This window comes from Myotis davidii, unplaced genomic scaffold (assembly GCF_000327345.1).
Source record: "Myotis davidii unplaced genomic scaffold, ASM32734v1 scaffold44, whole genome shotgun sequence".
Taxonomy (NCBI): Eukaryota; Metazoa; Chordata; class Mammalia; order Chiroptera; family Vespertilionidae; genus Myotis; species Myotis davidii.
Window position 1 is genome coordinate 16,162,824 of NW_006299705.1, and position 15,466 is coordinate 16,178,289.

Below are 15,466 nucleotides of genomic sequence, written 5' to 3' on the forward strand. Positions count from 1 at the left end.
CCCAAATAGTAGTAAACGTACAATACTGAATTCTATAAACTTACTACTAAAAAGTATACACTACAGTTTTATTTTTAAAAAGTGGCTACACACAGTTAATATGCTTATCTGGTTTGCTAAATGATGCTTTAAATGACTGGCTTTTCAGTTCTTAAATTTTGCAGCCCCGATTATGTGCCACTTAAACAAATGAAAACAATCACAGAAATACCAGTGATGGATTTAACCATTAATTATCTCCTTAATTATTCCTTCCTTTCATCCTTTTATCATTCCAGTTAGGCCCTGTGCTGTGCTGCATTGCTTGCTGATAGAGTGAGGTTGACTACAGGATGGAGTGTTGATGGCTACAAAGTGCCTTGTACTCTGTAAAGCTCTAGAGCAGGGGTGGGAAACCTTTTTTCTGTCCAGGGCCATTTGGATATTTATAACATCATTTGCAGGCCATGCAAAATTACCAACTTAAAAATTAGCTGCTATATTTGGTCAAACATTTGTTTCACTCACCCCGAATGCCTTGGCAGGGCCAGGCCAGGCCAAACGATTTCACGGGCCTTCTGTGGCCTGAGGGCTTGACGGTGCCCACCCCTGCTCTAGAGAGTGATGCAATGCCATGCTCTGTAATGTTTTTATTCAGTGCAGTATGGCTAGGGGTGCAAAATAATAAAGGCAGCATCCAAAATTGGTATTTTGTTTCTGATAATTTTTGGCTATTTAAAGAGCCTAAATGTATGGGAACACTGCTTACATAATCTCTGTTTCCCTCTTACTCATTCTTGTCATAAGACTAAAGCAGACCCATGAGTACCGACTGGATCTTCCTTAACGTCCACCATTTTAGCCAACAAGTGCCTATTCCTGCCCTTTGTAGTACATGAAACTGGGGAATTTGGTTTGGATGCAAGACAGGAGATGCAGCAGTGCTGGGGGACGGGGAGGGCAGTGGGGCTGGTCTCAGGAAGTGCTAGGACAGCTAGCAGAGAATCTTAGCTTTCCTTGAGAACATGGCAATTTTCCATGTTGACAAGTTTCTGGGAAGAAATAGGGATACCTTGTGAAGCATTAATTACTTACTAAGTGTCTTCTCTTTATCCTACCTCAGAGTTATAAGTATGATTAAGACATAGTCCAACCCTCAAAGCATGCACAGTTTAGTGGGCATGATAGACATACAAATACACAATCATAAAGCCAGGTTGTAAGCACTGTAATAAAGGTAAGGGACGGGTTTAAGAGCAGCAACAAGAAGGAAGCATCTCAGGCTCTAATACTAGAACAGGATGGGGAAAGGAAGGTAAGACTTTTCCCCAATGGAGATGGCCCTGGTGATCTGTGGTGATTACACACCTCTAGCACTAGCAATTTTAGACGTGAAATACAATTATATAAAAACAAGATTAACAATTTATAATCAGGGATATTTAGCTTAAATCTATTTGTGTATCCTTTTCATTGGGTCTCTGTAATGCAAATACACAAAGCTATTTTTTTTTTCTTTAGATTTTTTTATAGGTGAAAAACTCCCAAGGGAATTAAAATTGGAAAGATACTTTTTTTTTTTAACCCTAACTCATAAAACTAAATCTATAACAGATTTTAAAGCATATCCTCTATTATCTCAATTCTTCTGATGGTGAAAAGGCATTCCTACAACAATAAAAACAAATGTCAGAATTATCTCCAATGGGCATCCTTTCTGTCAAACTTCAAAACTTGAGGATTAAATGAGGTGCATGGACTGGCTAATTCTCTCTCACTGTTTAGCCCTTCATCTTTGAGGTCACAACACTGACATACTTATAAAGAACTGTGGGGAAGTCTGTACCACCCCTGCTTGATGGCTACCTGTTTTATGGGCAAGTGAATGACTTCAGCTTGTGCAAACTACTGGTTTGAACATTAAAGTCACCCAGAAGATACTGAATGATAGTCTTACTCCCAGAATAGAAAGTTAATCCTGATCTATCAGTGGTGGGCTTTGTCCAGGGTCATTTTGCTGCTGACAAGTAGCACAATCTGCTTGAGGACGTGATGTTATATAAAAATGTGTGTGTGTGTGTGGGGGGGGTGGTTGGAGGAACCCAGTGACCACCTCTTTGTTGCCATGTCTCTGTAAACACAGAAGGCTTTGAGCAGCTTGGAAAGCAATTCATACCCACAGGGGCCTTTTATTTTGGGCCCACCTTGCACAAACTAAGCTCCGTGGTTTAATTTCCTTAGTTGCCACAGTTTGAAATAGCTATACTTTAATTTTTAAAAAATGTCCTCGTGGGTTTGGCTCATTGGATAGAGCATCAGCCTTTGGACTCAAGACTCCCGGCTTTGATTCTGGTCAAGGGCACATGCCAGGTTGCAGGCTCAGTCCCCAGTGTGGGGCGTGCAGGAGGCAGCCAATCAATGATTCCCTCTCATCATTGATGTTTCTATCTCTCTCTCCCTCTCCTTTCCCCTCTGAAATCAATAAAAATATATTTTAAAAAATAAAAATAAATAAATAAAAAGTAAAAAATTATAATCAAGGTTGCCATCTGTCCTTTCTACAAACTGGAATTTCAACCATAACATGTACCAATGTGATAGGTGAGGAAATTTCATAGAACAAAACAATGACACAGAACAAAAACAATGTATGTTGGAGACATCTTCCAATCCTCCCCTTATCACAGGAGTGGGGGCTTTGACCTTAGCCCTTTTCAATGTCTGACCTAAACATATTTTAAATGTCTGATTGGTAGAATTACATTAACTGATATTCTTCCCTAGGTTCCCAGGGGATCTGATTCAGAGACTGAATAATATTAATAGAACTTCTTGCCCAAGCTGGTTTAGCTCAATGGATAGAGTGCTGGCCTGCGGACTGAAAGGTCCCAGGTTTTGATTCCAGCCAAGGGCACATGTTCAGGTTGCAGGCTCAACTCCCAGTAGGGGGTGTGCAGGAGGCAGCAGAGCAATAAAAATATATTTTAATAATAATAATAATAACAATAATAGAGCTTCTCTTTTCTCACTAAGTCATGAGCAGGTTTCGCTGTGGCAGGAAAATTGACCCCTTAAATTGTGGCTGTTGGCCCACTAGATCTAATCTATCTTTTTTCATATTGAAGATTTTATAATGCCCTCCCTACTATCATGAAATAGAACTATTCATATATTATTTCAATATTTAATAGAATGCCTAAAGGAGGACAAAATAAAAATTTTGACTATAATAAAACTATATATTGATTTATTTAACACGTGTTTATTGAGTGTCTACTATGTGACTGGCCACATGAACAAAAAAGGAAAAGTCTCTGGCCCTGGCCAGGTGGCTCAGTTGGTTGTAGTGTCATCCCATGCACCAATAGGTTACCAGTTCCATCCCAGGTCAGGGTGGGTACAGGAGGCAATCAAGTAATGTTTCTCTCTTACATCAATGTTTTTCTCTCTCTCCCTGTCTCACTCTCTAAATATCAATTTTTAGAAAAGGAAAGGTCTCTGGTTTCTTGGAATTTACTTGCAGTGTGAGGGAAGAGAAAGAGAATAAATATTATAACTAGATTATGTTGTATGTTAAAGAGTGATATATGTTAATACAAAACAGAAAAAAATAGAAAGGATTAGGGTTTGAAGAATGTTGAGGAGGGGCACAGCTTGTAAATTTAATTAGGGCGGTTGGAATAGGCCTCATAATAAATTCATGACATGTTAACATCAGAGTGATCAAATATTATATATCCTTTGAAAAATTCTATTGAGTCCTCATAAGAGAGTGACAGTGAAAAAAAAAAAAGCAAAGAACATCTTAGTCTTATTATGAAAGTAGTTGTGACTTCATAGAACTTTGGAAGAGTCTTAGGGATTGCCACAGGTTCCTGGGCCACACTTTGAGAGCCATGACAAAGAACAATGGAAATAAAGCTTTGTGTAAATATGAGTTCATTTCCCCTGGAATCTAGAAAATAGCTGCAAAAGTATATTTATAGTATTGTGTGTAACTAGATGCATTCTTGAGTCTTAGAATTGAATCATCGTGGTGTATGTTTGGAAGCTTAAAACTTATGACAAAAGACTAAGAAATACAATGAAACAGATAAGAAACTTGAAAAGTAAAAAAAGGAAGACTATGAAATCTATAAAATTGAGGAGAGACTACAAAGAAATTATGTCTAAGCTATTAAGAATCTAGATAATTATGGTAAAATGTTTGAATACTTCATTTTCAATTAATATGTAATATAGAAATGATATTCAAGTATTTACTCCAAGATTAGGAACACAAACATTGTTCGGTTTAAAATGAGTATAAAAATATATTACAAGCTCCTCTGTCTTTACAAGCTCTTGTAGTTACTTTAGGACCTACAGTAAATATATATACAGTTAGGTGCTCCACAGAAAAGTCTGATGTTTCAGATAATCTTCCCCATAAGTAGTTAGCTTAAAAGACCCCTCTCAGTGAAATAAAACTCTTTAAACTTAAAAAAATTAAGTACTATATCAAGTGATTAAATATTTATATATTTTGGGGCAATAAAGCTGAAAATTGTCATCTGGCAAGCTTTGTCTTTAGAATGATATCTTTGTCATTTTGATTTCTCTTCTACAGAATATGCACTCACTCAGAAGTCTGTTATTCATCTTGGCACCTACTGCAAAAACTCAGATTCTGAGGGCCAGGAGAGCAGCCTTAGAAGCCAAGTTCAAAAGGTCATCTCTGGTTTGAACCTTTCTGCAACCATGAGGTCATACAGGCTCTGTTTCAACAGTTCCAGTGACAAGGAAATAAACACCTCCACTGGAATGTTCTCATCTGGTTTTTGGCAATTATAACTTTTGAGAAATGCTTCTTTACATTGTGCACAAAACTATGTCTTTGTAGCTTTTATTTACTCTATGACTTTCCCACTGTAATAACTTTTAAATTTAAATAAGTTAATGGGTGTAAAGTGGGGCACGGCATCTGTTACTTAGTATCTAATATTCATTACCCACCCTCCTGTACTAGTTAGTGTGGATGCCTTGCTGAGCATATATTCTATCTACCTTCTAGCATCTCTTTAGAATTAGAGAGGCCACAAAGGCCAAAGTGACATTTCTAAGCTTTCTTGCAGCTGGGGTTGCAGATGTAACTTAGGTTGTACCAATCAGATATTCCACTAAGAGTGGACATTTGATTCAGTTAACTGAGCATGTGGAGTCGATCTTGTAGCTGCAGACAGAAAGCAGGAATAGCGTGAACAGTTGTAATGGTGTCTTCCCAGCATGCCAATGTAAAGAAGTTACTTAGCCTCTCCACATCTCAGTTTTCTAATTTGTAAAGTGGGAATAATAACAGGATCTAATTAGGTTGCTATGTAATTGTGATAATCCTTTTACTAAGTTTGGGGTAGTGTCTGACATGTGATAAGGGTTCAACAAATGTTAGTTGGTATTATTATTATTATCATTTTCTTTGAACTCTTCTCAGTAGAGTTGGCTTTAAACACCAGATATTCCAATTGAGAATATATTGTGGTTAGTTTGTCAATATCTTTCTTTAAAGATGAAGAGCTTCCAAAACTAAATTCATACCACAGTGCATCTGATGCATCCAGAAGAGTATCATTATCAACGTTGCCTTTTTATTCCATGTAACAAAATTGATGCATGTGTAATTCACTCTCATGGAGTTTAAACTTAATTCTCCCTAGCCAGTGTGGGTCAGTGGATAGAGCGTCGGCCTGCAGACGGAAAGGTCCCAGGTTTGATTCTGGACAAGGACACATGCTGGGGTTGTGGGCTCAAACCCTAGTGTGGGGTGCACAGGAGGCAGCCAATCATTGATTCTCTCTCATCATTGATGTTTCTATCTCTCTCTCCCTCTCCCTTCCTCTCTAAAATCAATAAAAATACATTTTTTTTAAAAAAAACCTTAATTCGAACCCTAAAATGTTTTCTATGTTTCCTACTCTTAAAACAAGACATCACTGTTTTGTACCCAGTTAAAACTTTGATTTGTGTTTTTATTTGTTTTTTTATTTATGTATAGTTGGTATACAATTTTACATTGGTTATATTAGTTTCAAGTGTACAATATAGTGATTTTTATACCTTAAAATGTGATCACTCCACTAATTCTAGTAATCATTTGTTACCATGTAAACTTGACACAATATTATTGACTATATTCATTTGTACTTTTTAATAATATCTTCTTGATCTAAGCCTATTTCAGTTTGAATTCAGCCTGTTATATAATGTTGTGTATACAGATAGATAGATAATATATATAATATACATATATAGATTGGGCTCATATCAAATCAATTAACTATCCTTTCAGCAAGTTCGATAAAGAAGCAGCCAATTATCTCCTCAAAGTCATTAGTAAATAGGCTTAACAGGTTAGCCAGGGTGGGCAAACTTTTTGACTCGAGGGCCACAATGGGTTCTTAAACTGGGCCGGAGGGCCGGAACAAAAGCATGGATGGAGTGTTTGTGTGAACTAATATAAATTCAAAGTAAACATCATTACATAAAAGGGTACGATCTTTTTTTTTTTAGTTTTGTTCATTTCAAACAGGCCGGATCCGGCCCGCGGGCCGTAGTTTGCCCACGGCTGGGTTAGACCGAGGACAGAGCCCTGTATTCCTGTGCTCGGCATCCCCACCGACATCAACCCTTTCACACAGTCACTCTTTGGGCGTGGCTGTTTATGTGTCTAACTGTATTATCATATCATCCAAATTTTCTTCTAGTAATTTTTTTTCAGATGCTCTCTGCAGCATTTTTCAAATCCAATTTTCTAGGAGAGGCATTGCTTATTTACACAACTGTATCATGTAACAAAATATAAATGATAGCTTAATTTTAAACAACGGTGCTAGCATCTGAAAGCATTTCTTCAAGCACTGAGTGAAATCCTGCACTAGCCCTCTAAAGCAAATCAGCAATTCTCTATTTCTGTACTCAGAGGATCATTTTGCAATCTTAGTTCCACAGAGCTCAATTAATTATTTTATAGCATTTCTCCTCCCCTCATTTGCCATTGATAGTGGGACCACTACTTTTTCAGCCCATAGTCCTTCACCTCTAGAGCATATCAAACCCAATTATTAACCTCTTTTGTCATCCTACCTATTCTTCCAGAGCAGTATCTTCAAGCCATGTGACCTGCATATGGATCACACATGATTTCTGCAATTCCCTGTAAAACACTAATTCATACGCAGGCCTCACCAGTCTTTGTGTTAAATTACCATTCTAATTCCTCTTTTCACAAATATTTTTATATCAACTGATAGGACACTTTTGCATTTCTATAATTAGATTATGATTATTAAAATGCAATTATAAAAATGAAGCAACTTTTATATCTATGTGGTGACATAAAATGATGAAAACAATGATTTGCTTTCATTACTTTTAATTCTTTCATTAGTCTCATTCTTAGGAAAGAAATTTATATAGTATTAAGATATTTAACATATATATGTGTGATATTATTGCCTTCTAAATTAGGTATATTGTAATGATAAAAATGTCAGGTGTTGGATGCATTATAAATTGGATGAGATTTCTTCTCAAAGTATACTATCTGCTTTATAGTCTTCTCAATAAGCTTAATTATTAAAAAGCAAACAGGGGTAACAGCTATATATATAAAAGCCTAAGCGACCTTTACGAGGGAACGACCGGAATGACTGGAATGAGTGGTCACTATAACGTGCACTGACCACCAGGGGGCAGACACTCAACAAAGGAGCTGACCCTGGTCCCCAGGCCCCTTCACCCCCTGGGACCTGCCAGCTAACCTCCCGTGGTCCTCCCCCCAGCCAGCAGGCCCCTATTGCCTAATCGGGGCTGGGCCCCAGGCTGGGACTAAGAACCGGGGGTGGGTGGTGGCAGACATGGCTCCTTTCTCAGGGGGGTGAGGGCCGGCTTCCACCTTGGGGCTGGTGGCCAATCTCCCGGGTCCCTTCCCCCAGCTGGCAGGCCCCAATAGGCCCACTGCCTGCCTGTCATGGTGGCAGAAGGTCCCTCCCCCTGGACAGCAGGCCCTGATTTCCAGATCAGGGCTGGGCCTTGGGCTGGGATGGGGAACTGGGCGTGGGTGGTGGCAACCAACCTCCCGTGTGCCCGGGCAGGGGACTGTGACCTCTCACTGGTTACCTGGGGGCGGGGGTGACGGGGATGGAAGTGTGGTGAGAAGGCAGGTGTCCGCCGAGCTTGCTCTCACTCCCCCTGTTGCCCTGCCCCAGTGGCCTCAGCCCGATCAGTCTCGGCCTCCACCCTGACCCTGAGCTCCGGCCAAGGCCCCGGCCTAGGTGCCAAGCGTGCTTGTGGCCGTGGCCTCGGAGTAGGCACCATGCCAGGTCCTTCGCTCTCCACCCGCAGACCCTTTCCAGCCACCCGGCCCGTGCTCACCACTCCTTGGAGTAGAGCTGCAGCTGCTGCTCCTGCTGCTCCTTCTGGGTAAACGCCATGGAGGGCGGTGGACATGGGGACACGTGCCGCCGCCCGCCACACAGGAGCTGGTCTGCGAGGCCGGCCTGGAGAGAGCGAGCTGCCCGCCCAGCTTCCGTGTGGAGCCACTGAGCGGCCCAGAGGCCCACGCTGCACCCCAGCCCACGGTGTCCGGCCACATTCACCACATCTCCACATGGGGCCTTGGGCACCATGACTCAGGTAGAGGGAGGAGCACAGGGGCCGGGTGGCCAAGGTACTGCCCAGGGCCCAGAGGTCAGCTGGGACCTGCCCTTCCATGCCAGACACTCATGCTTTGATCGCTGGCCAGGCCTAGGGACCGCACCCATGCACGGGTTTCGTGCACCGGGCCTCTATTTGTTATATAACGGTAATAAAGCATACTTTGCTTCGGCAACTTTCAATACATTTTGTGTAAGATGTAGGGTTTTTTTTTTCAAGCAGTATAATTTTCAGATTTTCAGACAGTAAACGTTTAACAATTAAGAATGACATCCATACATAACCCCTTTTATTTGGTTAATGATTTTACACCTGTTAATTTACAAATATGAAGGACTTCCCCTATATTTTCTATATTATAGTACTTTTAAGGGAACTATGCAGCAGTTAAAGGACATACATTTTCTCCTCTTCTAACACAGATTTTAAATAATGATCATAAAACCCAAGGCTGCATTTATCAGATATAATCAATGCTATTGAATGTGATAATGGTAATTCGAGTAACCAGCTATTAAAAATTCAAACCGCTACAATTTTGTAAAAGAAGCAACATACCTACTTCTTCCAGTAAACCTATTGTATTCTGAGGGCCACTCAAGCAACAATTGCATATGCCTTATACAATTTGCTTGAGCAAACCACAAAAATTAATTTTTAAAAGACAATAGTATGTATATGTGCTTAGCATTTCTCCAACTGTACATAAAACTTTCAAAGAACAGACTTGCTTTTTTTCTGTACAGATACCTTTTCACTTTCTTTCTCTGAATAGACTCATAATGTTCAGGGGAAATACCAAGAATAATAAATCCAAATCTCTGTATAAAATACACCTCCATGACACACTCAAGCTGGAAATCACAGCAACCAATAAAAATGCAGGCAGCTTACTGATAATGAGGTCAGAAATACAAATAAATTTACTTTTAATGAAGACTGGAGGCACAGTAATCAAAGTGTTAAAATTCATTTCATGCATCTCTCATTTGCTTCTTAGCTGATATTTACCACGCAATTCTGTGAGAAAGTAGAGGCCTAAGATGCTCCAGATAAATGGCTCAATTAATTGTACAGAGGTAGACCTCTTTGAGCTGAGCCAGAGCTGTGAGCTCTTTATTAAAAGCACTATTCTGTAGCCCATAACCTTGTTCCTTGACTCCTCTCTGGTTTCCAATTTAAACAAGTCCCCATGCGGCCTGCTCTAAAGGGCTTTGTCTCCCTGTCATTGTTAAGAGAGCTGAGGCATCCTGGAAGTGTGAAATCAGACCTCATGAGTTGAACGGTTCCCCAGGGAACGCTGGACTGCGCAGAAGGTCAAAGTCATGGGCCGGACCATCTAAAAGTGTCTGATCGCCCGTCTGTGACACAGCAAGTTGGGGAGGGGGGAGGGCTAGACTGAGAGGACTGAAATTGAACACATCTTAATTAAAGCCCACAGACAGCAAAACAAAATGTTTTCTAGGCAGCCTGTCAACTGGGGCTTAAATTTAGCTCTGCTAATGAATCTGAGCTGCTAACTGTTATTTCTTAAGATAATAAGACTCTCATGGAAGCTGGGGGGAAGGGGGGTGGAAACTGTAGCATGTCTTTTTCTGCTGTTTTGCTACTTAAATATTTTCCAACAATGAAGATGGTTTTCCTAAAGAAAAAAAAAAACATGAGAGAAGTCTGTGCAAATAAAGGGGTAGTAAACATCTCGCTTAATAACTACTAGGTTTCCAGACTATGGGACTGGTGAGCTGAACAGTCTATATTCAGAGCCTTGCTTTAGAAAAAGATATGCTCATTTAAACGGGACCATTTCAGTGACAGATTATGTTAACTTTAAATCCTCTCTCTCTCTCTCTCTCTCTCTCCTCTCTCTCTCTCTCTCTCTCTCTCTCTCTCTCTCTCTCTCCTCTCTCATTTCCTGAATGAGGTGGTTCGTTCATTTGATATATCAATTCACCTGGGTGCAGAAGCTTTAGAGTAGTGCACCTTTTAACAGAGTGAAAAGGTAGGGCATCTTTTGAAAGGGTTTCACAGTGCTCCCATATCACTGTTTCTGAAACTGAGTGGCTGGTATCCCTGGGGACACTGTGACCTCTTCCTTGGGAGCTCAGGGGAGGGGCTGAGGAAAGAATTCTTTTTTCTTAGAACTTAAAAGAACGAACTAATCGGCCAGGTCTAAATATTCTGCAAAGAAAGCCTCACTCAATATAGAAGTCTTTATATGAGAAAAGGCAAATTCCACCATGAACTGTTTTCCACCAACAATAAATAAATGAATAAATAGCCCCCCCCCCCCTGCATTGGTCTCTCTCCTCTCACAATCTATTTAGTTTTACGGACACTTGATTTATTGGGAGAGAGAATCTTCCCCAGTGAACACAGGGCCAGGCAGTCTCTAGGTTTTGCTTTGATGGCACAGAGAGACACTGACCTTTTCACTGGTTGCCTGAGAGGTAAGTAAGTTGTACTGCACAGTATTTTTCAGTTAATCAAACTTTTTCCCTCCCAAAGAGTTTAGCTGACCAACTTTGAAAACCAGAGTGCCACTTTCTCAGGCTGTGAAAGGCAGCCCACAATTTGACTGAAATTTCAATCCACTCTTGTGCCTTGCTCAATGCATGTGTATGTGTGGGAGTTGTAAATTGAGGCCTTAACCACCAGAGTTAATCTCTTTTTAAAATCTGTATTAACCTTAATGATTTGAAGTGCACTGTCCAACACTAGGCTATTGAGACTGAAGAAAAAACTACCCTCAACGATCAACAGTTTATTGGGGGCTTAACTGAAGTGACCTACTGTAGTGGTGCTCAGCTGAACAAGGCTACAGGCTTTCTGTGGGAAGGGAAAGAATTGAGGGCTTCATTAAAAAGTAATTTGTGCTTTATGCGCACTCATTCAAAGAGTCTCAATTGCTCTTTATTCACACAGAGTTAATACAGTATCACAATGTTTCTCAATGAATGTGTTGTAACAAAAGAAAAATTTTACATTTTGAAAGGGAAAAATTCTTTGGAAGTGCGGTAAGATTGATGGCTACTTAAAAGATTATAGCCTCTCTTTTTCCTGTGTTCATGTTAAATGATGAAATACTGTAATTTAAAATTACTGTTTAAATTATGGAAGTTTAACTTTATTTTTGGATCATTAAAAATATTTTTTTAAATACAGCAAAGTTGGCCAAATATAAGTGTGTCTTGTTTGACTTGTCTATTAAAAAAAAACTTCTGAAGCCAACCAAGCATCTAATAGTAATAGCTTCATTTATATCAGAAAATACTCTTCACTTAGCACAGAGAGTTATCAGTGATTTTAAATCTCCCCTCTCTATCCACAATACTCCTAAATGGATGCTAATTTGCGGATTTGAAGACAGCATCATTGACTCAATTCCCTTTTTTTAAAAAAAATGTTGCTGAATATCTTGTAGAGCCTGACTATGATTATCTATGAAGATATACAACACATTTTTTAAGTACTTCTTTGAACAAGTAAGAGATGAAGTATCTAAGAAGCTTATTTGTGCCCCAACCTTAATGATAAAGACCAGGAAGGATCAGTATATAAATCTTTATCCTTTTCAGAAGTAAGGATTATTTTAAAAATTGGTATTGTATTCAGCTATTTCTGATGTAAATATATACTCCTCAGTTTCTGCCACCATCACAAATGTCATAAAGACCACAAAAGGTCCAAGAGTGAGCAAGGTCAAAGACTGAATTATCCTCTTGCCCCTGAATAGTTCAACATCTCTCTTGTTCAATTCAGAGCACATTAAATTATAAGGTCAGTGTGGAATGAGAAATCATGAGATTTATATCCCTAAAACTGGCAGGGAAAAAATGAAGAATCTGTTATTTAGTACTCCCCAAATTAACGTTTATTTTATCAGATAAAAATTATGTCTCACTGAATCCCTAGGAAGAAGGCTATTGTTATTCACATTCATTTACATATTAGGACATTATAATCATTGGAAAGAAATGTATCTATTTTTCTCAGCATTGAAAGACTGTACTTTAACCTTCATAGTAGCATATGGGCCAACTGGGTTAACATAGTGTGCATATTCATGAGTTTTGAAAGTAATGATAGCTTCTCTCCAGGAAAAACAAACTACATAATTGCATGCAACCTGTGCAATGGGTAGGTATCTGAGCGTGTAAAGTAAATGGGACTTGAATTTTTCTATAATAAATTATTGCGCCAGCTATAAGTGTTCAGTAATAGTTCAGATCACTTAGGTGCCCTCTGAGATACTGATTATCTAGGCTTTTCTCTCTATCTTCAGGCGTTTTCAGCCAAACACTGGGTGCTCCCCTCCCCTACTGAAAATCCTGAAGGAAAGTGAAGGTTTCTCCCAAGAGAGAATGTCACTGCCCTGAATTCCTGAATCTACCTGGGAATCGCAGGCTAGGCGAAACCTCCCTGGGGTAAAAGCAATACTGTGTTCCTGTTCCAGTCATCAAGTTAATGTCCAAAGTGAACAGAAAACGAGTGGTGAGCCAATCATCTATCTATCGTTGACTATTAGTTCCAATAATATATGCAGCATAGTAATAATAAAAAAGAAATCATCATGTCCAGATTAATTTGATTACAACTACATCAGAGATAAAAAAAGAAAATGAATAAACGTAGTAGTCACTAATTATTTAGTACCAGGAGCCAAGTCAGCATAAATCCAGAAAGATGACAAACTACCTTCTCTCCTGCTATTTTCAGGTAGGCCTATTTTGAAAGAATATTTGATAACTGTTATTATCTTCTGGCCTACAAATAAATTGGCAATTACCTCTTTAAAGAAACTGTAAACTCTCAACATTTTAATTTTTATCACACATTAAATAGTCTCTTGATAATATGCAAATATGAAATTATTTAAATATTGCTGTTTTTGAGCAGAAGTCTGCTATTTTAGTTTTAAGGCATGTGATCTTTTAATTAGGTTTTGATTTGATGAATTAAAGAAGGGTTCCACTCATCATGTAATGGATTTACAAGCCTTTAGATAGTAGAAGGGTCATTTCTCCCCTTCAAATGCATCAGCTACCATTTTAGGGTCAACTGGCTGAACATATAATGGTAAGCATATTTCCACAAATAAGTGTATCTTTCTTTCAAAAACAGTTTAATTTGCATAAAAATTGGTTAGATCAGTCCTATTTATTCTCTGTTTTGAGATGGACTATTTAAGAAATGGTATACTAGTAAACATCCCCAAATCTTGTGAAATTAAACAATTAATGAATGATCACATACTTGCAAATTCAAAATAATGATTTAATTCTGGAATATGATAAAATAATTACCATTAGCCAATTAATATGTTATAGAAACAGCAATACCCAAATCAGAAAGCTTTAAGAGAGAAGACTAATTTTGGCATTTTCACAGGCATATTTCTTGTTTTAAAATATGTAGAACAATGTGGATGCTTAGCTTAGATCCAAAATTATCTCTGGAATGTGCTAAGGAATTTGGGCAACCAAGAAATTTGATCAGCAACCCAAATACCAAGAGTTCATTCCAAGTAATTGAGTATTATGCATCTAAACTTTTCAATGAATTATGTAATGAATATTATGCATGTTTGTGTTGATGCTATGATATCATCTTAGGTGATACCCCCTGAGAGAAGATACAGCATTACTCCCAAATGACAAAAGCTGGAAGAAAAATCCTCCCTATGCTGACTGAACTTTGGAGAAGACAGTAATTCAAAAGTTATTTTATTTTTTATTATTTATATTTTAATATATTACCCTTATTTTAAAATGTACTGGCAATATAAAAATTGGTGGCTGGCAAATCTTTGTAAGATCAACACTGAAACTTTATATTATCTACTTTGATAACCCAACCAGGTAAACCGAAGAGTTCAGTCATTAAATGCCACAGACCTTGCATGCTGCTTGACTTCTATTTATATCTACATCTAAGTCTGTATCACCTATATTTATGTGTACACACAACAGGGCAATTGCATCATTTCTTACCTGTCACATCAGCAGCCATTAATCCTTCTGCTCTGATTACTTTCACCTGGAGAAATCCCACATCTTTCAGGTTGTGAAATATCCGCAAAGGGCTCTGAAAGACCCCAACATCAGTATTAGAAAAGAAACAGTCTCAAAGAGTGTTCTGAGAAAACAGTAAGTTTTATGGTTGATTTCAGGATGCTGCTTAGGTGATTCAAAGGATATTGGTGTTTCTTTAATACAGACTACCCTTCCACCATTATGAATGTGTGCATACACACGCACGCACACACATACACACACATTTAAACCCCACAACATTTCTTCCCCATAAATAATTATCAGTAGTTGGTGAACAATAAATTATAAGATAGGATATAACTGCTTTTTTTCCTTTGATCTCCTTTACCAAAGCTTCTCATGAGTATGATGGTTTGGAGACTCATGCTTCTTAATACTGAATCTTAATTGTTGGTTATATACTACTTCAGACTTTGGGAGTAAAAAAGTCAACATTAAATTAATTATATTTTCTACTATTTTCTTCTTAATGAGTATTGGAAATTGCATGTGCTAAATGGAGGTTAAATTATTGAAAGACTTTTCTATATTTAATTTAAAAGACTTGGTGAGGTATTCTATAAACCTTTTAGGTAGAAGACATAAAATCCTCAAAAATAAATCAAACTGGACCTGACCATGTGGCTCTGTGGGTTGAGTATCCTGTGCACCGAAGGATTGCCGGTGATCCCATTCCCTGTCAGGGCACCTATCTGGGGTTTGCTATGGGTACCTGAGGCAAGTGTTGATGTTTCTCTCTTTCC

General features: G+C 38.6%; 1 protein-coding gene across 11 annotated transcripts in view; it reads right to left on the minus strand.

The window, feature by feature from the left end:
- Positions 1-15,466, minus strand: part of MCTP1 (multiple C2 and transmembrane domain containing 1) — a 422,223-nt gene that overhangs the window by 157,877 nt on the left and 248,880 nt on the right. For all 11 annotated transcript variants that reach the window (XM_015571629.1, XM_015571627.1, XM_015571631.1 and 8 more), the window contains one exon: positions 14,661-14,754. In XM_015571629.1, coding sequence (XP_015427115.1) covers positions 14,661-14,754 — 94 coding nt within the window. The remainder of the gene's footprint in view (positions 1-14,660; positions 14,755-15,466) is intronic.